This window comes from Xylocopa sonorina, chromosome 10 (assembly GCF_050948175.1).
Source record: "Xylocopa sonorina isolate GNS202 chromosome 10, iyXylSono1_principal, whole genome shotgun sequence".
NCBI classification, from domain to species: Eukaryota; Metazoa; Arthropoda; class Insecta; order Hymenoptera; family Apidae; genus Xylocopa; species Xylocopa sonorina.
The window spans coordinates 4,394,087-4,413,987 of record NC_135202.1 but is presented as its reverse complement, the minus strand read 5'-3'; the positions used below and the strand labels follow the sequence as shown (position 1 = coordinate 4,413,987).

At 36.0% G+C, this 19,901-nt stretch overlaps 4 protein-coding genes across 4 annotated transcripts; all 4 read left to right on the top strand.

Moving 5' to 3' along the window:
- Window positions 1–512: 512 nt before the first annotated feature.
- LOC143428182 (uncharacterized) lies at window positions 513–5,262 on the top strand. Its single transcript, XM_076902902.1, has 16 exons — window positions 513–707; window positions 998–1,250; window positions 1,330–1,433; window positions 1,554–1,865; window positions 2,041–2,316; window positions 2,422–2,478; window positions 2,560–2,567; window positions 2,686–2,872; window positions 2,929–2,962; window positions 3,091–3,338; window positions 3,384–3,414; window positions 3,613–3,822; window positions 3,979–4,082; window positions 4,187–4,504; window positions 4,651–4,926; window positions 5,156–5,262. Exons 1-16 carry the CDS (start codon window positions 513–515, stop codon window positions 5,222–5,224), a joined length of 2,682 nt encoding a protein of 893 aa, XP_076759017.1. The 3' UTR covers window positions 5,225–5,262.
- A 780-nt stretch (window positions 5,263–6,042) lies between these two features.
- On the top strand, window positions 6,043–8,524 carry LOC143428181 (odorant receptor 4-like). Its single transcript, XM_076902901.1, has 6 exons — window positions 6,043–6,237; window positions 6,304–6,556; window positions 6,706–6,809; window positions 7,496–7,828; window positions 7,918–8,193; window positions 8,462–8,524. The coding sequence occupies exons 1-6, from the start codon at window positions 6,043–6,045 to the stop codon at window positions 8,522–8,524; spliced, it is 1,224 nt and encodes a 407-aa protein (XP_076759016.1).
- An 831-nt stretch (window positions 8,525–9,355) lies between these two features.
- Window positions 9,356–17,721, top strand: LOC143428180 (uncharacterized). Its single transcript, XM_076902900.1, has 24 exons — window positions 9,356–9,550; window positions 9,625–9,877; window positions 10,026–10,126; window positions 10,440–10,772; window positions 10,938–11,213; window positions 11,282–11,324; window positions 11,437–11,446; window positions 11,553–11,697; window positions 11,792–12,010; window positions 12,118–12,131; window positions 14,225–14,227; window positions 14,275–14,314; window positions 14,402–14,526; window positions 14,637–14,808; window positions 14,894–15,022; window positions 15,066–15,326; window positions 15,508–15,760; window positions 15,905–16,011; window positions 16,163–16,483; window positions 16,704–16,979; window positions 17,145–17,201; window positions 17,358–17,404; window positions 17,528–17,595; window positions 17,696–17,721. Exons 1-24 carry the CDS (start codon window positions 9,356–9,358, stop codon window positions 17,719–17,721), a joined length of 3,474 nt encoding a protein of 1,157 aa, XP_076759015.1.
- Window positions 12,242–14,191, top strand: LOC143428133 (odorant receptor Or2-like). Its single transcript, XM_076902845.1, has 6 exons — window positions 12,242–12,436; window positions 12,543–12,795; window positions 12,912–13,015; window positions 13,137–13,460; window positions 13,639–13,914; window positions 14,123–14,191. Exons 1-6 carry the CDS (start codon window positions 12,242–12,244, stop codon window positions 14,189–14,191), a joined length of 1,221 nt encoding a protein of 406 aa, XP_076758960.1.
- Window positions 17,722–19,901: the final 2,180 nt, after the last annotated feature.

Below are 19,901 nucleotides of genomic sequence, written 5' to 3'. Positions count from 1 at the left end.
TATCATTTAACTTTTAACCTTTTTTTCCAATTATTTTCTTGTAACATATCTTCGAATATTTATAAACTACTGAAAACTGTAATAATCAAACTCACCATTAATTTCTGTTGGGTCAGAATATTTCCAAACAAGATGTTACACGTTTGCAGTTTAACCACACAAGTTCCACATACATGTTTCTTCTCGCAGAGCCACATTCTACTGCCAGCCGCTACGTAATACCAGTCAGAATTCATTATTCGATATCTACCCCCACTGTTCGTTAAGTCATGAATAACTGATTGGTCGTAATACAATAACAATTGTACGTTAAGCGAATACCAGGAAAGAAGAACACACGGGCCCCACTTAAGATCAAATGCACCGCGTATACATAGCGAAGCAATAAAGGATCATTTGAAGATCAAAAGCACGCAAGTTCTGACCAATTGCTTCCGATACTTTTTCGATAATTGAGAGGTTCGCGTAGCTATAAGTCTCGAATCGATCCGTCCTACCGTTTGAGATTCAGTATGAGCGAGAAGTATCGCAAAGACATTTCTTTCAGTCTAGCAACTTTCTTCCTGAAGTTCGTCGGCATCTGGTTAGCCGCGAATCGTTTCGAGGAATGGTTCAGAAACACTATGGTGGTGTACACCATTGCCACGCTGATCTTCAGTATATGGATTCATATCAGAAATGTGTACTTCTTCGGGGCTGACTTCAGCGTAAGTGCAATCTCTGAAGCAATTTTTGTGTCTATAGATGTACACTTAATTTTAATTTCACGCAGATTGAACTGTTCGCTTTATACTTTGAACCGAATGTCTCAGTTATTGTTTCCATTTTGTCCAGCAGAATACTAACCATGATTATTAATATAAGATATAAGATTATTATTTTTCATTCGTTTAGCTTATAAGCCACGAATTTTGTTAATACAAATATTTTCGTTTATTCTTACTTCGAATGGTTCTACGTAAGGCATGTACGAAATTGTTGGGTTCGAATGGTTTAGATTTCCGGTTACATCTTGTGCAGTTGTTTCGGATTGATCATGGACTTGTACAAGATAATCCTGATATTCATACATAAGACGAAATTTCTTAGCCTGATCGTCTACATGCGAAAGAACTTCTGGCATTTCAATTACAACAAGTACGAAAATTTGATCATAGCAGACGCGAAGCAAGTGTGCTTCTACTTCGTCTTTGTATTCTCATTTTTCTCCCAATCCACAGTCTGTTGCTACGTTCTGCGACCACTTATATGTGAGTTTACTTAGCGGCCACAGTTGGATGAGAAAAATCACGATCGGAATATAAATTTCTGTTATCGATTCAATTTCAGCAAATATCGGAAAAAATGAGTCAGAACGAGCGCTTATATTCAACATGTGGCTGGATCTGCCATTGTCAAAGACGCCATACTTCGAGATAATGTATTTGTTACAGGTGTCGCCCTTTCTCCTAAAATAAAATTACATTTCTCGTTCAATATACCAGCTATAGTTAAACAAATAAATTGCTTAATACTTTATCGATAAAAATAATTCCTTCTATTTATTCGCGTAGGCTCTCTCTTTATGCCAGGCTGGCGCGTGCTATCTCTGCTTCGACAATATGTTCTGCATTATGTGTTTACACGTCGCCAGCCAGTTTCGTGTATTACAATACAGGGTGGCAAATATACAAAATGTAAAGAGCAAAGGGAAACACGCCTGTTTTTCCGAGCAATGTTATGTCACTCTTAAACGCTGCATTCAGCAACATCAATCTCTAATTAAATTTTGCGCTACGCTTGAGGAAGTATGTAGTATGATCATTCTGGGGCAAGTGATACTGTTCAGCGTGTTAATATCTTTCATTGGCTATCAAGTGATTTTGGTAAGTACGCATCATATATTCTCTTATTGCAAATAAAAAATAAAACATAATATATAAATAAAAAGGTAACTCTTATCGGCTACTTTCTTCTTTTAAATTCTTTTCTATGATAATTAAATACCATTCTATCGTCGTACATACTGTTTAATAATTTTCAATATTCCGTGACACGCAGGTCGAGCTGACCCCAGCATGGCGGCTTTCTTTCATGAGCTACTTAATGAGCACCATGTGTCAGCTGTGGATGTTCGCGTACAGTTGCGACTGCGTGACACGGGAAAGCGCGAACGTTTCTTTGGCCGTGTACACGGGGCCATGGGTAAATTCGCCGATGGACGAGTTTGGGAAAATGATACGAAAGAATTTGCAGCTGGTTGTCATAAAGTCGAGGCGAGCTTGTAATCTTACCGCCTGTGGATTCTTTCCTGTATCTCTTGAAACTTATACCAAGGTGATTACTATTAGACACTTGTCACCTTAATGGCACGTTGATCCTTCAATTTGTCAATCTAAACTCTACCCTTCTTACGATTTTTCTAATTCATTTCCGTTGCAGATCATAAGTACTGCAATGTCGTACTTTACCTTATTGAAACAAAGTGCAGCGGACGCAGTAAATACATAATTCAATTAATTCCAATTGTTCAACTGTGTCGTTAGTAAACATTGTTCATTTATGTTGTTAATAACCAAGTGCAGATGGTAAATTATAACTTCTGTATCATTTAATCGTTGATTCATTATGTCCAGGCTAATATTTTTCACTATTAACAACGATAGATATTTCAGCATATTAATTTTCTACGATATTGTTTCCTAGTCTTTATAACACACTATGGAAAAACGATGATAATCAATTAATTCACAATATTTCCAAACAAAATGTTACACTTTCGCAATTCAAGTGCAATTATACTTCGGTTTCAACGGGAATCACCATTTTTCACGCAGTTCCAGAGACATGTTCCTTCTCTCAGAAGCATTCTTCTACTATCAGCCTTCTCAGGGTTTCATACTCAATACCTGCTGTACTCTGAATAATATATAACTTATTACAACCAAGAACACGCAGCAACAATTGCACAGCTTACTAATACGTAACAGCGTAATACATTTTTTCTAGCAAACCTAGTACGGTGTATAGTTGAACGATGGAGGCTCATTTGCAGATCAAAGCCATGCTACGTCTAACCAATTGCTCTCGATACTTTTCGCTAATTGATAGGCTCGCGCAGCTATAAGTTTCGAATTGATCGAAACGATGGCTCGAAGTCCAATATGAGGTACAAAGGCAGTAAGGACGTTTCCTTCAGTTTAACAGCTTACTTCCTGAGGGTTGTCGGCTTCTGGTCGGCGGCTAATCGCGAGGAGGAATGGATCAGATCCGCTACCATAATCTATACAATTGTCACGCTAGTCGTCGCTATTTGGAATCAAATGAGCAACCTTTATCTCTCTTGGGGGAATTTTGGCGTAAGTGCAATTCAAACTTTTTGCTTTACGATTATTTTGACAAAGACTATTCATATTTTTATAAATAAATTAAGCAGTGGATTGAAATAATCGTGTGGATAACATGAAAAATTGTAAGAATTTTCGTTTTACTATCCACAAATGTGTTTAATATATCTTTATTCTCTGTTTCGAAGTCAATGCCTTTTTGCGATCGATTGAAACCCGGTTTTCTTAATTTTTATGTTTCAGGTCTGCGCGTACATCATGTGCATTAGTTTGGGACTGTTCATAGATTTGTTCAAAGTGCTCACGCTGCTCGTACACAAAAAGAAGTTTCTGAATTTAATCGCGTACATGCAGAAGAATTTCTGGCGGTTAAACTTCGACGAATACGAGAATCTGTTCATAGCAGATGCGAAACAAATGTGCATTTATTTCGTATGCGTATTCTCGTTCTTTTCTCTGTCTTCTACTTTCACTTACATGATAAGACCACTCATATGTAAGTTTCTTGTATTCATCCACTTACTTCAAACTTAATTTCATTGTGATAAGTATTTCTGAAATTGTATCGATCGGATATTAAAATTAATTGAAGATCGTTCGTGATTGCTCTATGATAAAAAATGTGTCTGAACCATTGGTAATTTAATTTTAGCAAATATAGGGAAAAACGAATCAGAACGTATACTTATTTATAACATGCAGCTAGATCTGCCGCTGACTAAGTCGCCATATTTTGAAATTACGTACGTGCTACAGGTATCGTAAATTTATTTAATTCGTCAAATTATCATCATCGTAAAATTATTTATTTTATATAATTTTGAAAATTTTTTAAAATAATTTTTGTTGTATTTATACAGGCTTTGGTTTTATATCAAGTTGGCATCTGTTACCTCTGCTTTGATAACATCTTCTGCATTATATGTTTGCACGTGGCTGGTCAATTTCGTATATTGCAATACAAGATGGCTAACGTGCAAAGTGTAAAGGGGAAACACGATGGAGATCCGATCATCGACTCAACGGAGTGTTATGAAGCACTTAGAAATTATATTCAACAACATCAGTCTCTCACAGAATTTTGTGCCACGTTCGAAATGACATTTACTTCATTTATTCTCGGGCAAGCGGTAACGTTCAGCACTTTAATTTGTTTCCTCGGATACTTGGTCCTTTTGGTTAGTATTTCATCGACTAAATTTTTATTACTTTCTTCTCGTTAAATATATATATATATTTTTTAGAGTAATGTAAAAGACTTGCGTTAAAAAATGTTAAATTATTAAGACTGCTTGACAACTTTCTCACGTGTACACATGCACAGGTGGATGTAGATCCAGAATTGCGTATAACCTTCGGATGCTTTTTAATAACAGCCATATGTCAACTGTGGATATTCACGTACAGTTGTGACTGCGTGACACAAGAAAGCATGAACGTTTCTTTGGCCGCGTACGCAGGACCATGGACACATTCATCGATGGACGCGTTTGGGAAAATGGTGCGAAAGGACTTGCAATTCGTTATCGTGAGATCAAGACGAGCTTGTAGTTTGACCGCCTGTGGATTCTTTCCTGTATCCCTTGAAACTTATACCAAGGTAATTACTTTACTAATGTTCACTCTCAAATTTTGTACTGTGGAATGTTAATTTTGCAATTCATCAATTTCATTCTGTTAGTCGTTTAATTAACTCCTAACAACAATTTTTCCAATGTTCCAGATAATAATTTATTTTATTAATTAAATTACTTATATCCACTGACTCTTCTAACGTTGCGTATACTTTTGCAGTAGTTAGAAGATTGTATCATATTTTTTTGTTGCAGGTCATGAGTACCGCCATGTCATATTTCACTTTATTAAAACAACATACTATTGATGCAACAGATACATAATTTCTACGCTACATATGTAGGCATGGTGTGATATGTCTGTGATTCTGCACGTTAAATTTGTTTTTTACATGTAGAATCTTATCTTGATTGCACTCTACATACGCTATTTACATGTATATCGGACAATAGCATACAAAGTAGCACCCTGAACAGTTCTATTTATTACATGCATCCCAAACATTACGTAGAAGGAAAAGTTACGAATTACCCTACTTTTTCCATAGAATTATGTGCTTATTTATATCTATACATTAATAATTTTTAATTGAATTGTATTACTTGATATTTCACATAAATAGTCACTGTTCTCCAAACTATCCTTTATCTTGTACATTAGCACTGCTCTCCAAAACTATAACTTTCGAACAACGGAGAGAACTACCATTAACAGCGTATTCGCTTCTTCTTCACAACATCATCGACACACGTTATCCCGCAGCACGTAGAGTAATACCCAAAGGTCAGGTATAGAACGCAGGATCTTTAGATCACGCTGCGCGTCGAGAAAAGTGGGCAACTGCGACGACTATCCCTCGATATTACTAATGCAACGGTCTGAACAGCAACTGCCATTTGTCGCGTCAATCACTATTGAAATCTGGCTGCCGTATTCGCGCATCGCACCTTTTTCTATTATTTTTTCGAGGAAAGAAGAACATCAAGAGAAGAAGTGATATCAAATATGCGGAAACGATGGACAAGAAAATCGATGTATCAAAGGAATCGTCGAAACGTCCACCCTCGCGTGAATTAGTACCTGCTGGGATATGCGCAGAAGAGGGTACGTCATTGGCCAGTTTAGACGTTCCACAGTTACCATGCAAGTCGAAAAGCATCAGGATATATCGGTAAACTTGTGCAGATTCTTCTTGAAAAACATTGGGCTATGGACGGCGGAGGATCTAGCTGAGGAACGGAAGAGGAAGGTGATGATTGCTTACACGATTTGGTGCACAACACTTGCTCTTGTCGTCACATTAAGGGACTTGTATTTCACTTGGATCTACAACGGTGTAAGTGTTAAGCATAATGATATTATCGATTTATATTATTAGTTGTTCGATGACAACTGGTTTCAGGACATCCTTTACGTTTTGACTAACTGCCTGAGCGCGGCAACGGCTTGTGGCAAAGTATACATCTTACTGTTACACAAAGTGGAATTCATAGATCTGATAGTGTACATGCGAGAGAAATTCTGGAATAGCAGCTACGATTTAGAAGAGAGAGAGATTCTTGATAATTCCAGGAAGACTTGCATCTTTTTCGTCTCGTCTGTCACAACTATTGGGATGTGCGTTATGTTGTCTTATATAGCGACACCATTCGTTAGTGAGTTAATGGAATATCGTGTATTAAGTATTACGTGGTGTATGAATTGTGGATGATATGTGTCGTCGAAACATTCAATTGCATTAAAAGATTTTTAAATGCTGGGTTGGATGAACACTTGTTACTAACTTGTTACTAACTTGTTACAGCAAGTCGAGCAAGCAATGAATCCGAAAGGATGCTCATATTTAATATGTGGCTGAACATTCCAATATCGGTACCGCCTAATTACGAACTGTTGTTGCTTCTACAGGTATTTCATATTTCCACAAATTTTTACAATACTACTAGGATAAAACAAATGCAGTCGCAATTATAAATTCAAAAGCAAATTCGATCGCTTCCAATAAATTGTACGGCTACGTAACCAGCTTCATTTCCAATGTAGCTGTACTAATTATGAATTTCATTATTTTTCTATAATTATTTACCTCCACTTTAAATAAACAAAAGAGAAACTCTAACGTCTATAAAAATTCAAATTAATTTCTATTATACAATTCCATTAATTAGCGAGTCTAAATGTTTCAGGGTAGATTTAAAAGCCAAGGGCTGATTTCTATGGACAGCCTGCACCAGGCCTGTGCATCTAATACCCGTGTGGCTATGAATTGCTATAATACAATACCTTATGCACCCTTATTAGAGGCCAACTACACTTATAGAACTTAGGTTACTAATGGGATGTGCTATGGAGTTTCTCGTAGTTAACGTCGTATTTTATTTCTTCTAACTTTTTTGGACAATGATCTTACTTTTATTCCATGGAGCTTATGACTTTTGTCTGTATAGAGCTGGAACTATACGTGTTGCCAGGAAGCTTGTCAACGTGCGGGTCTCAGTTGCACAGGTCTGGTCTATAATGTTCTGTCAGTGAGAAATATCATTTATATACGTGTATCTTTAAGTGAGAAATAAAACAATTTCTCTTTATTATAGGTTGTAACCTTATATCACATAGGCATCTGTTATTTTTGCGTTGATAACATTTTCTGCATGCTGGCCATCCACTTGACCGCTCAATTTCGGATACTTCAACACCGGTTCACGAAACTGTGCGATATGGATTACGAAATGAGCGAGAAGGACCAGAAATTAACGCTGAGAAATCATACGGACAGGTGTTACAGGAAACTTAATGGCTACGTTCGACAGCATCAGGCACTGATCGAATTTTCTAAAAAGCTCGAAAACGTGTACACTATGATATCGTTTCTTCAAGTGTTGATATTTAGCGTGTTGATCTGTTTGTTTGGCTATCAAATATTGCTGGTTAGAATTTGTACGAATACAAAATTCCACGTAAGACATTTTCATTCGAAGAGATTTCCAACTTTAAAGATACGTCTTGGTTCTCTTAGGCTGATGCCCCTGCAGCGAGACGCACCATTTTTATTCTTCTTCTGATTGGCGCGATGTTTCTGTTATTTATGTTCACGTACAGCTGCGGGGATGTGATAGAACAGAGCAATGGCGTTGCTGTAGGAGCGTATTCAACGCTGTGGGCCATTACGTCGATGAACAACTCCGGGAAGATGCTTCGAAAAGACTTGATTATGGTCATTGCGAGATCTAGACAAGTTTGTTGTCTGACTGCGAATGGATTTTTTCCTGTATCGCTCGAAACTTACACTTCGGTAAGCATGATGCAGATAGCAGGACATTTTCAAGAAAGTAGACTGTCTTAACGATTATGGCACCACGTGTGATGTCATGTATGAGACCAAAATTGTTGAAACAGCCTGTGCTGCAAATACTCGCTAGAAATTCGTAGTTAACAACTTATCCACTTGGAAAATTAGAGCAAAGTTAATAAAAATATGTATAAAATCTGTGCATCTTCAGAAAGTTATGATATTTGCAATACTATTTGTAAATTTTAAATCGTTTATCTGATTTTTATAGATATTGAGTACTGCAGTATCGTATTTCACATTGATCAAAAGCCACATAGAAGATGTAACATAAATGTCACTACGAGGGTATTAACAGTAACACAACATGCTGACGAAATTATATAATTATGTATGCGAGAATAATAATAAAAATCTTTCCCTCACTGTCAAAATTTAGGTTTTTTTATGATCGTAAAAGAACAGAAATTTATCTACCAACATAATACAAAATTATCTTCTCTGTGCAATATTTAATTCCTTCTTTATTAGTTCAATGTGTTTTGAAATTTGAAATCTCTTTAATCGAAGAAAAATTAGTCAACATTTACACGTCAAATAATTTTTAATAAATCACGTTACCTGATTAATCTGTCGCTACTTTCGTATCACTCTGTTATTACAGTTCTTCAAATTTCAGGCACAATTAGAATTCACTAATAGCTTCTCGCATTCGAAAATCACAATTTTTAAAACGCGCAGAGCGCCCCATTTTACTCTTCACCCTTTCAAATGATCAAGCGCACTATTTTTAAAGCACGCAGAAGAATATTCGATAGCCGAGTACACACGATAACTAGACCACGTTTCGTATCGAGGAAATGAGAAAGCGTGACAATCATCGCTCGATACTAATAATGCACCACTCAGCTAAAGGTGCTGTTCGCTGCGTCAATCGCTATTGAAACGTGGCAGCTATGTTATTACACCGTACTACTCTTCCTCTTCTTTTCAAGAAAAAAGAATATCGGAATAAAACATGATGCAAGACATTTGAAAAAATTGAACGGTACAATTTCTTCTAATAAAGAAATGTCTGTCACCGCGAGGACTTGTACTCGCGGAAATGCATCATGCGCAGAAGGAAACATCGTGAGGTGATAGTGTCAGACGATCGACAGACATCATGCATATCGAACAACGCAAAGATCTATCCCTGAACCTGTGCACCTTTTTCTTGAAAAGCGTCGGCTTGTGGGCTGCCAAGAATGCTGTCGAGGAACGCAAAAGGAAGATGATGCTTCTCTACACGATATTTTGTACCTCTGTCGCCGCCATTATCGAAGGCAGAGATCTGTATTTCAACTGGATCTACGATGGCGTGAGTTTAATAATTTATTCCGCTGTTTACCGTTTACTTTCATTGTTAACAATTACACAGCGAACGATTTACAGGATGTTCTTTACATTTTGACGAACGTTTTAAGCTTGTTAACAGCATTGAGCAAAGTGTACATTATACTGATACACAAAGTGGAGTTCATAGATCTGATTGTGTACATGCAAGACAAATTCTGGGGAACCGATTACGATTTAAACGAGCAAAGAGTTCTGGATAATTGCAAAAGGACCTGTATCTTTTTCGTTTCATCTGTTACAACTATTGGAATGTGTGTTATGCTATCCTACGTCGTGATGCCTTTTATTGGTAAGCCGAAAGAGCGTTTCTGAAAGTTTGATTAGAAATAAGTGTAGATTTGTATGTGACGATAAAATTTTTTTTATATTTCTTATTCCATTGACACGATTTTGATATGATCCCGTGAAGTAACGAGTAATTCACGCGTTTATTCCAGCACGATTTAATAACGAGACTGAAAGAATACTGCCATTCAATATGTGGCTAAATATCCCGTTATCGACGTCGCCTTACTACGAGATATTTTTTATTATAGAGGTATTTTAGTTCTACACTCTCTTAATAGCCTCAGTACAGTATAATCGTCTGCATTCACGTATTGCATCTTAGGTAATTAAACGCACGACGAATAATTGACAATACTTACAACTACTTAAAAAATTTAGCATCATTTTTATCTGACCATTCATTCATTCAAAGTAATAATATCAAAATTGATATCTCCCATACTATATTGTACAATATTAAGAATTAAATTCATTTTCATGCATACTATCTACTATATTGCTATTATAAAGTATCACAATAGACAAACAGATATACGAGAAAGAATAGTTTACCTTTATTACAGGTGATATCTTTGTATCAAATAGGACTGTGCTATTTTTCCTTCGATAATATGTTCTGCATCCTAGCCATACATCTGGCCGGACAGTTTCGCATACTCCAGTACAGATTTACAAAAGTGGCCGATCTGGAGAATTCTATTAGCGAGCAAAAGTCAGAATCGATGTTGATGGACCACACGAACAGATGCTACGAGAAATTAAAGAGTTACATTCGTCAGCATCAGGCTTTGATCAGATTTCACGGGAAGCTTGAGAACGTGTACACGATGATAACACTTGTTCAAGTGTTGATATTTAGTGTGCTGATCTGCTTGTTCGGTTATCAAATACTGTTGGTCAGTATTCGATGGATTCCATAAACACGCGATAACAATTTTGCGACTCGTTTTTTTACGATTAAAGTTCACTGCTCGCTGTTGTAGCACTTTCGATCGATATTGTATATTTTTAGAAGATAACCGTTGATGTTTTTAGAAAAGTTGACTTTTATTTCTGATTAGGCCGAAGGACCATCTGCGAGGCGTACCATTTTCATCTTTCTGATAGCAGGCGCGATGGTATTACTGTTTATGTTCACTTACAGTTGCGACGCTGTGATAGAACAAAGCGATGAGGTCGCTCTGGGTGCATATTCGGCACTGTGGACGATTATGGCCACGAATAAATCAGGCAAAATGTTTCGGAACGATATAATAATGGTCATCATCAGATCCAGGAGGATCTGTTGTCTGACCGCCAATGGATTTTTCCCTGTCTCGCTGGAAACCTATACTTCGGTGAGAGTCGTAGAAGATAACACCACATTCTCAAATTCCTATCGTAATTGTACATTTGTACGTTACAGATATGGAGCACAGCGATATCTTACTTCACTTTGTTAAGAAACGGTATATGATCCACGTCTGATATATAATTTTAGTGAAATGATTAGAAAAAATGAGAAATTCCTAATGCAAGTTGTTACCACTTTAACGACGAAACTTGAGAATATATCCATAGGTACTATTTAGTATTATATTTATTAAATTCTATCTGTTTTCTATGAAGCATTCTTAATTTAAATTGACCCAAACGCGATATATATTTTCTTCGCGCTTCACACTTCTATTTTCTAGCACACTTCGCGTATATAACAGAAGAATAGCAAAAGTCCAAACTGTCAGCGGAAATGAATTTTGCATATACTATTATACTTTGATTAGAATAATTAATGAGTGCAAAATCAATCTCGCTTCATCCGCGTTGCATTCAAAAACATGTGTAGATATACACAAACGCTTCACGATTAACGCAATTAATTTACTTCATATTAGACACACGTGTATTCACAAACAATTCACTCTACCTCAAATAGAGTCTAGTTTTTCGAAGGAAATACCTCTGCGGAATACAAAGAGGCACTGAGGTTCATTCGTCACTGAATCTTCTTCTGTTGCACAGTCGCACCGAACTGCAGGCCACAATTCAACCCCGTTCAAAGCTCCGTAATGTTCTTCCTCGAGTCATGCATAACTCATCGATCACGTGCATTATGATCGGTGCACATCAGTATCAGTTGCACGATTCCAGTCGCGTATATTATAATACCGTTTTCTCCGCCAAATAACAGCGAGTGAATCGGTATCATTTAAGAAAGAATAGAACCTATGCACGATGAGGAATAATGGGTCATTCTTGTAGATAGTAGATCAAAGGTACGTTACGTCCAGCCAATTGTTTTCGATACATCTCAATAATTGAAGGGCGCTGCTACTATAAACGCTAAATTGAACCGTTCTATCATTTCCGACTTCAGCCCAGTATGATGAGGTTAAAGTATCGCAGAGATATCTCGATTAGCGTGGCAGTGTTCTTTTTGAAGCTCGTCGGTTTTTGGTACTCAGCGTGTCCCGCTGAAAAATGGCTGCGAAACGCCACGACGGTCTATTCGGCGATAGCGCTTGTTTTCTGTATGTGGGCTCAGATAAGGGATATTTATTTTTCTTGGGGCAATTTTAGCGTAAGTCTGTACCCATATCTGTTTCGCATGCTGTTTTTCATATAACACCCTGCGTACAAGAAATGCGAAAATATATATATTTTCTTTTAATGATGCGTAATATCAGGACTGCGCTTACATCGCGTGTATGATTTTGGTAGTGGTGATAGATTTAATCAAACTGTTCGTACTAGTCGTGCATAAGAAGACATTTCTTCGTTTGATCGTGTACATGCAGAAGCACTTCTGGCACTTCGATTACGACGACTATGAGACTCTGATCGTAGCTGACATTAAACACATGTGCGTCTACTTTGTCTGTGTCTTTTCGTTTTTCTGTCAATCCACGGATTTTTTGTACACCGTAAGGCCAATCATATGTAAGTTAGCTATTAAATCTTTGACATTCCAGCTCAACTTTCTTACTTTAAGAATTGTAATCGGTGTCTTTAAAAGTATTAGTAACAAAAAATGTGTCATTATTAATTGTTTCTAGCAAATATGGGGAAAAATGAAACAGAGAGAACGCTCATATTTAATATGTGGCTGGACCTGCCTTTATCAACGTCACCATACTTTGAAATTACATATGTAATACAGGTATCGCCAAACCAAAACAAAAAATAATTGATTTTGTCTATTTTGCTTAATTAAACTGTGGGAACCTCGTGGTTGAAAGATCGAATAATAAAAACTCTCCATTTTTGTTACATTTATACAGGCTTTGGCCCTGTATCACTTGAGCGTCTGTTACATTTGCTTTGACAACATATTATGCATCATGTGCCTGCACGTGGCTGGCCAATTTCGTATACTCCAATACAGATTTTTCAACACGCCAAGCGGACAAAACGAAGGGAAATTCGACGAAGATCCAGTCATTGACTCTTCGAACTGTTACGCGACACTTAAAGATTGCATTCGACAGCACCAAGCACTCATTCAATTTTGCGTTACGTTGGATGAAATCTTTAAAGTATTTATATTTGGGCAAGTGTTAATGTTCAGCACACTAATTTCGTTTCTTGGATATCAGGTGTTTCTGGTTAGTGTAATCCACGACAATACCACTTTATTAAAGATCAATAACGTTAAAATTTCGATAACTGCATCAACAAAGAATATTTTAAATCAAATTTTTATTTTTTACACGCACACCGCGTAAGACTTTCTCACGTGCAGAAGTGAGACATTATGTTATTATTGTGTGTTCTGACACGCAGGCGGATTTGAATCCAGAATGGCGCAGTTTCTTTATAAGCTTTCTAATGGCGAACATAAGTCAGCTGTGGATTTTCACGTACAGCTGCGATTATCTGACACGCGAAAGCCTGAACGTCGCCCCAGCCGTGTTTCATGGGCCCTGGATACATTTACCAATGGATAAGTTTGGGAAAATGATGAGGAAGGATCTGCAGCTTGTCCTAATCAGATCGAGGAGAGCCTGCTGTCTGAGCGCCTGCGGGTTCTTTCCTATATCACTTGAGACTTATACCAAGGTACTTCTGCATACATAACTGATTACGTTCTGTTTATTTCTGTAGTATAAACTATTGACTATTTCTACTTGTATCGCGTGATATTGAATTATTTCATCATGTAAACGTAGAAACAAAAGGGAATCTTGTATTAAGAAATAGATATACATTGCTATAAACAGTGAAAGAAAGCCATCGATATATAATCTAATTTTTCATTCGTTTACAGATTATGAGTACATCAGTGTCGTATTTCACCATATTAAAGCAAAGAACCGTGGACGCGGCAGTTTCATAATTTCAACAATTTTCATACTGGACATGTTTATAGACGGTTGTGTAACATGTAGTATAGATGCGTAGGTGAAAGATGCGGTATAGGAAAAATAGCAGAATGACATTAATTTTGAGTATGTATCGAGTATTTCGTCCAATTGAATAATTTCATTTAATTTTTTTAAATTTGCATTATAAATTACAATGTTGATTATGGAATGGTCTGTGTAAGAAATGGAAAATAGCGTATTGTCAGCGCATCGAGTTGAACGCAAATATATTCAAAATAAAATATTTTAGTTCTACAACAGTATTTTACAATATGTTTATCACTTTACTTAACTACTGCTATTTTAAGTGTCTGAAAAAGCTTACCGTTCATGTATCATCAAGCAGAGTTTCTTGGATCTTGAAATATAAATTTACACTTCAATTTCATCATCTTAATGCAATAAAAATATGAATAGAAGGAGCGGTTTGAAAATCATACACACAGTAAAACTTGTTCGCTACCACGGAAACGAAGATTTGATTTCATCGAACATAATCCCCTTTTTACTGCACAAATTTAAAAAAAAAACTCCACAACGATTTTGTCAAGGGGTCTTCACTTTTTGCTTCACCACGTTCAACTGTCGAGTGGCATCCACCCCAGCAGAGTGTTCCCTAATACCATACCCTCATGCATAACTCATCATGCATAACGAGCAGTATACGGTAACAGCACAACGAATACACGCAACGTAATAGCTTCTTTCGTAGCGAGGAACAGTCCACTAATTTACTAAGTCCAAATGAAACATGTATGAATGCGTACGATCCACGATTACCCAGAGTCGCTTCAAGATCAAAGGCACCCTTACGTCGATACGATTGATTCCAGTTTGTCTCGATAGTTTATAGGTGCGTGCTTCTATAAATGTTCGCCAAATCGACGTGTCCAATCTTTGCCGAGGTCCAGTATGAATTTGAGATATCCGAAAGACATTTCTTTCAGTCTAGCTGCTTTCTTCCTGAAGTCCGTTGGTTTTTGGACGTCCGTAACTCGCTTCGAAAAATGGCGCAGAAATGCCATGGTCTTCTACACGGTACTCGCGAGCATCTTCGGTATATGGGTTCAGATAAGAGATATTTACTTCTCTTGGGGAGACGTTAACGTAAGTGCCGCAGGATTTATTTATAGTTTACTCTGCTGAATCATTAAGCCAACAATACCTTTTGAAACAAAGCTTCTTCCATAATTTAACTTTGTTACATTTATTCTCGCCTTCTTTATTTTATTTAGAATTATCAATTTCACGTAAAAATTTTGCGTAACTATTGACTCTAATGTTCTAGGTTTGCACTCATCTTGCGGGCAATATTATAGTATCGATAGTTGACTCTATGAAGCTATTCATGGTACTCATTTACAAGAAGAAATTCCTCAATTTAATCGTATACATGCAGAAGAATTTCTGGCATTCCAAGTACGATGAGAAAGAGAACTCAATCATTGCGGATGCGAGGCACACGTGCTTCTACTTCGTCTGCATATTCTCTTTCTTTTGCCAGTTCACCGTTGTCATCTTCATTGTGAGGCCCATGATAAGTAAGTTTACGAACTCCTATCCATAACTACACGCATTTTGAAAAATGATTAGAAATGTATTATAATGAATATAAGAAAGAATTTACAAATTCTAATGATAAGATGAGTTTAATAAAACGTGAATAGATATTAATTCTGTTTAAGCTAATATTGGAAGAAACGGAACGGACAAGTTATTTATATTTAACATGTGGTTGCCGAACCTGCCATTAACTACATCGCCATACTTTGAAATTACATTCGTAATACATGTACTTACATAACTTTACAATTCTGTCTTCAAATGTTTAAAATGTTTAAAGAAGTTTCGCCATTATTATATATATTGTTTAGGCAAAGTTTAGTAAAAAAACAATTCTTACATTCAAGGTTTAGTAAAAAACAATTCTTACGTTCACACAGGCATTGATATTGTACCAGATTGGAGTGTGTTATCTCTGCTTCGACAACATGTTTTGCATAATGTGTTTGCACGTGTCCAGTCAATTTCGTATATTGCAATACAGACTAACCAATGCTCCAAGTCTAAAAGACAAGAAGAATTGCGACAAAGAACTAATAGATTCTTCGGAATATTACGCGATATTTAAAAATTGCATCGAACAGCATCAGGCCCTCATTGAGTTCTGCGACACGCTCGAAGAGATATTTAATGTAGTTCTACTTGAGCAAGTGTTAATATTTAGCGTATTAATTTGTTTCCTTGGATATCAGCTGCTTTTGGTTAGTATATGCTACAATGACATGTCCTTATTAAAAATGTAGAAACATTGTTATTGCTCTATTCTAATGCTCATTACTACACAATACTGGAGTAGAAAAACGAACATTTGTAGGTGCGTTAGCATAGCCTCCTTTAAATATTTAGAACCTCTATCTTTTAAAATACTGAGTGTCTTGCGTTATCACTCAAGTCACAAGCGTTAAATTTTCTACTGCACAGGTGGAACTGTCTCTCGCGTATCAGATTAATCTCGTGTGCTTTTTACTAACCAACATGAGCCAATTGTGGGTTTTCACGTACAGTTGTGACTGCGTGACACAGGAGAGTGAAAACGTAGCTTGGGCCGTATACGAAGGACCGTGGACAGATTTACGGATGGATAAGTTTGGGAGAATGACGCGAAATGATTTGCTACTTCTTTCGATCAGATCGCAACGACCTTGTTGCTTGACTGCTGGCGGTTTTTTCCCTATTTCGCTACAAACTTACACCAAGGTATTTTCAAATTATTTGTTAATCAGTTTTTATCAATTTTCGTTCGGCCAATCGTTCGATCTTACATTTTGATTTTCAATTGGCATTCTTTCGGTGGCGAAAGAAACCTTTTCTCCTATCTAACTAATTGAATTGCTATAATTTTTTATTATTTATACGTTACAGATTATGAGTACTTCAATCTCATATTTCACTATATTGAAACAGCGAACTGTGGACGCGGTAGATTCGTAATTTATGCAGATATTATAACTGTACGAAGGATATCGATTAATGGAAAGCAATTAGCTAAGGATTTCGAATAAATCAATTTTGACTAAGCGTCGTGCGTTTCGAATTCGAGTATTTTAGAAACTGATTACAGAACGTTTTGTGTAGAAATTGAAAATGGGTGCATTATCGATGTTAGTTGCACCGTACACTAAGTAGTTCTATTAGTTAAGTGCAGATATTACTAGAAATAAAATATCTCTTAAGATTAAGAATAATATTGCATATCTTCAAATTTTCATCACTTTTTTCCTTACTAAAATATTACGTGTCCATAGATATGCCAAACCTACTGACGGTGCTTTTAATAGTGGGTGCTTAAAACACTCTACGTACCTACTGAACGGTTAATGCCGATTAGCAAAAGAGGAAGTACGTGGTTAAATAGATCATGATATTCTTATCGTGCTATAGTAAAAAATATTATTATTAAAGATCATTATTAGTAAAGATTATTATTATGAAGGAGTAGATAACTCAAAAGTGTGTTCTATTGCTGTTCGCAAACAGAAAATTCAATCACTGAATCCAATATTCTTATTTTTATGTACCGCTGTTGCTTTGAAAAAAATAAAAATCCTAATTTTCTCTGCCATTTTTGCAAATCGGACCTGGTTTCATATAAACTTGTTTATTACTTTTGAGATATAGTATCAGCTGTAATAACTTGTCACACGAATAGTGAAAAGCCCTGTATATAAATTGTGTGTCGGTATTCATTATGTTTAGGGAAGTTGTTGTATTTTTTATGTAAATATACCTTAGACTATTGAAATGCATCGTTAGATGGAAGAAATATTATAACTATTTGTATTACATACAAATAGCTTTAGATAATAACTTTAGATTTATTATGATTTATTGTATATTCTATTAGCATTATTTTAATTTACTGCATATTTTACTACTTTTATTGTAAATCTTTGTATATTTCAATAGTTTTATTGCAATTTTTTGTATATTTCCCGCTTTAGAGGTAAGAAAGAGAAAGATATATAAGAAAGTTATAAGATAGAGTGAGACAGATGTTACCCACTCTACTCAAGAACCGCTGGCGCCATCTCTGCGAAAAGTGCTTAAACTGGTCGCACACAATTATCGACAGCGAAGTAAACTACTCAAGAACTACTAGCGCCATCACAGCGGGAACTACTGAAACTAGTTACTGACCAGTTTCAGCACTCCTCCAAGAGATGGCGCTAGCTCCTCCGTAGTTTACTTCGCTGTCGATAATTGTGTGCGACCAGTTTGAGCAGATTTCACAGAGATGACGACAGAGGTTTCAGAGCAAGGTCGGTATCATCTGTCTCATTCTTACTTATAACTTTATTTATATATCTTTCTCTCTCTTACCTGTAGAGAGAGAAATATACAAAAAATTGCAATAAAACTAGTGAGATATACAATAAATTATAATAAAACTACTGAAATGTATAAGAAATTACAATAAAATTATTGAAATATACAAGAAATTACAATAAAACTGTATAATAAAATATTCGAGAATCTACATTAAAATTAGTAAAATGTACAATAAATTAAAATAAAACTAATGAAATATAGAATAAATTTCTATAAAACTTAAGTTTTGTATAATACAAATAGTTATGATTTAACATTTCTCCTATCTAACGGAGCATTTCAATAGTCCAAGGTATATTTACATAAGAAATGCAAGAACTCCCCTAAACATAATGAATACCGATACAAAATTTATATACAAGGTGATTCACTATTCGTGTGGCAAATTGTTACAGCCGATGCTATACCTCAAAAGCAACAAAAAAGTTTATATAAACCAACGTACCATTTGCAAAAATGGCAAAGAATTTTTCTTGGAGCCCTATAAGGGTGAGAATTGGAGTCTTTGATATAGCTTCTTGTAGGTATGCATAGTGGAGCGAAACAGCATGAAACTGGAACTGGGAAGTCCATAATTCCACAGAAGAAAATGGTTTTCCTCCTTCATTTGGCAAGCGGTGGAATGGTAATGGCTACAGATATTACGCTCAAGAAACATACATTGAACAGGTAGAAGGGAAGAATTCAAGAAAAGAAAACGCGACAGATTTCATTTCTGAGGAAAGCCGCCTTTAAAGTTAAAAATTAAATTAACCCTCTTTGAGTGCTATGAACGCATGCACAGTTCACCTGCATTTTTCATCATTTCACACCAAATTTCTTTGTGTGGCACTGGAAACCTACTCTTCGATGAGCGTCGTCATTAAGATAGCATGTCAAATTCGTATTATAATTTTATACATGTACGTTACAGATATGGTGTACAGTCACATCTTAATTCACTTTGTTGAGAAATGGTATATGATCCACGTCTGATATATAATTTTAGTGAAATCATTAGAAGAAATGAGAAATTCCTAATGCAAGATGTTACAACTTTAACGGCAAAACTTGTGAATATATCCATAGGTACTATTTAATACAGTGATTATTAAATTCTATCTGTTTTCTATAAAGCATTCTTTACTTAAATTGATCCAAACGCGATATATATTTTCTTCACGCTTCACACTTCTATTTTCCAGCACACTTCACGTATACAACAGAAGAATAACGTAAAAGTCCGACTGTCAGCAAAAATGAACTTCGAATATACTATTATTCTTTGATTAAAATGAATAATGAGTGCAA

Bases quoted from the DNA above. Each gene is read 5' to 3' on its own strand.
- LOC143428180 (XM_076902900.1), top strand. From the start codon at position 9,356: ATGCATATCGAACAACGCAAAGATCTATCCCTGAACCTGTGCACCTTT. The intron at 9,551-9,624 runs GTGAGTTTAATA...AACGATTTACAG, and splicing joins TCAACTGGATCTACGATGGC to GATGTTCTTTACATTTTGAC. The intron at 17,405-17,527 runs GTAGTTCTATTA...ACGTGTCCATAG, and splicing joins TTAGTTGCACCGTACACTAA to ATATGCCAAACCTACTGACG.
- LOC143428181 (XM_076902901.1), top strand. From the start codon at position 6,043: ATGCAAGTCGAAAAGCATCAGGATATATCGGTAAACTTGTGCAGATTC. The intron at 6,557-6,705 runs GTGAGTTAATGG...AACTTGTTACAG, and splicing joins TATAGCGACACCATTCGTTA to CAAGTCGAGCAAGCAATGAA. The intron at 6,810-7,495 runs GTATTTCATATT...TCTTTATTATAG, and splicing joins AACTGTTGTTGCTTCTACAG to GTTGTAACCTTATATCACAT.
- LOC143428133 (XM_076902845.1), top strand. From the start codon at position 12,242: ATGAGGTTAAAGTATCGCAGAGATATCTCGATTAGCGTGGCAGTGTTC. The intron at 12,437-12,542 runs GTAAGTCTGTAC...GCGTAATATCAG, and splicing joins TTTCTTGGGGCAATTTTAGC to GACTGCGCTTACATCGCGTG. The intron at 12,796-12,911 runs GTAAGTTAGCTA...AATTGTTTCTAG, and splicing joins CACCGTAAGGCCAATCATAT to CAAATATGGGGAAAAATGAA.
- LOC143428182 (XM_076902902.1), top strand. From the start codon at position 513: ATGAGCGAGAAGTATCGCAAAGACATTTCTTTCAGTCTAGCAACTTTC. The intron at 3,339-3,383 runs GTAAGTGCAATT...ATTTTGACAAAG, and splicing joins TCTCTTGGGGGAATTTTGGC to ACTATTCATATTTTTATAAA. The intron at 3,823-3,978 runs GTAAGTTTCTTG...ATTTAATTTTAG, and splicing joins CATGATAAGACCACTCATAT to CAAATATAGGGAAAAACGAA.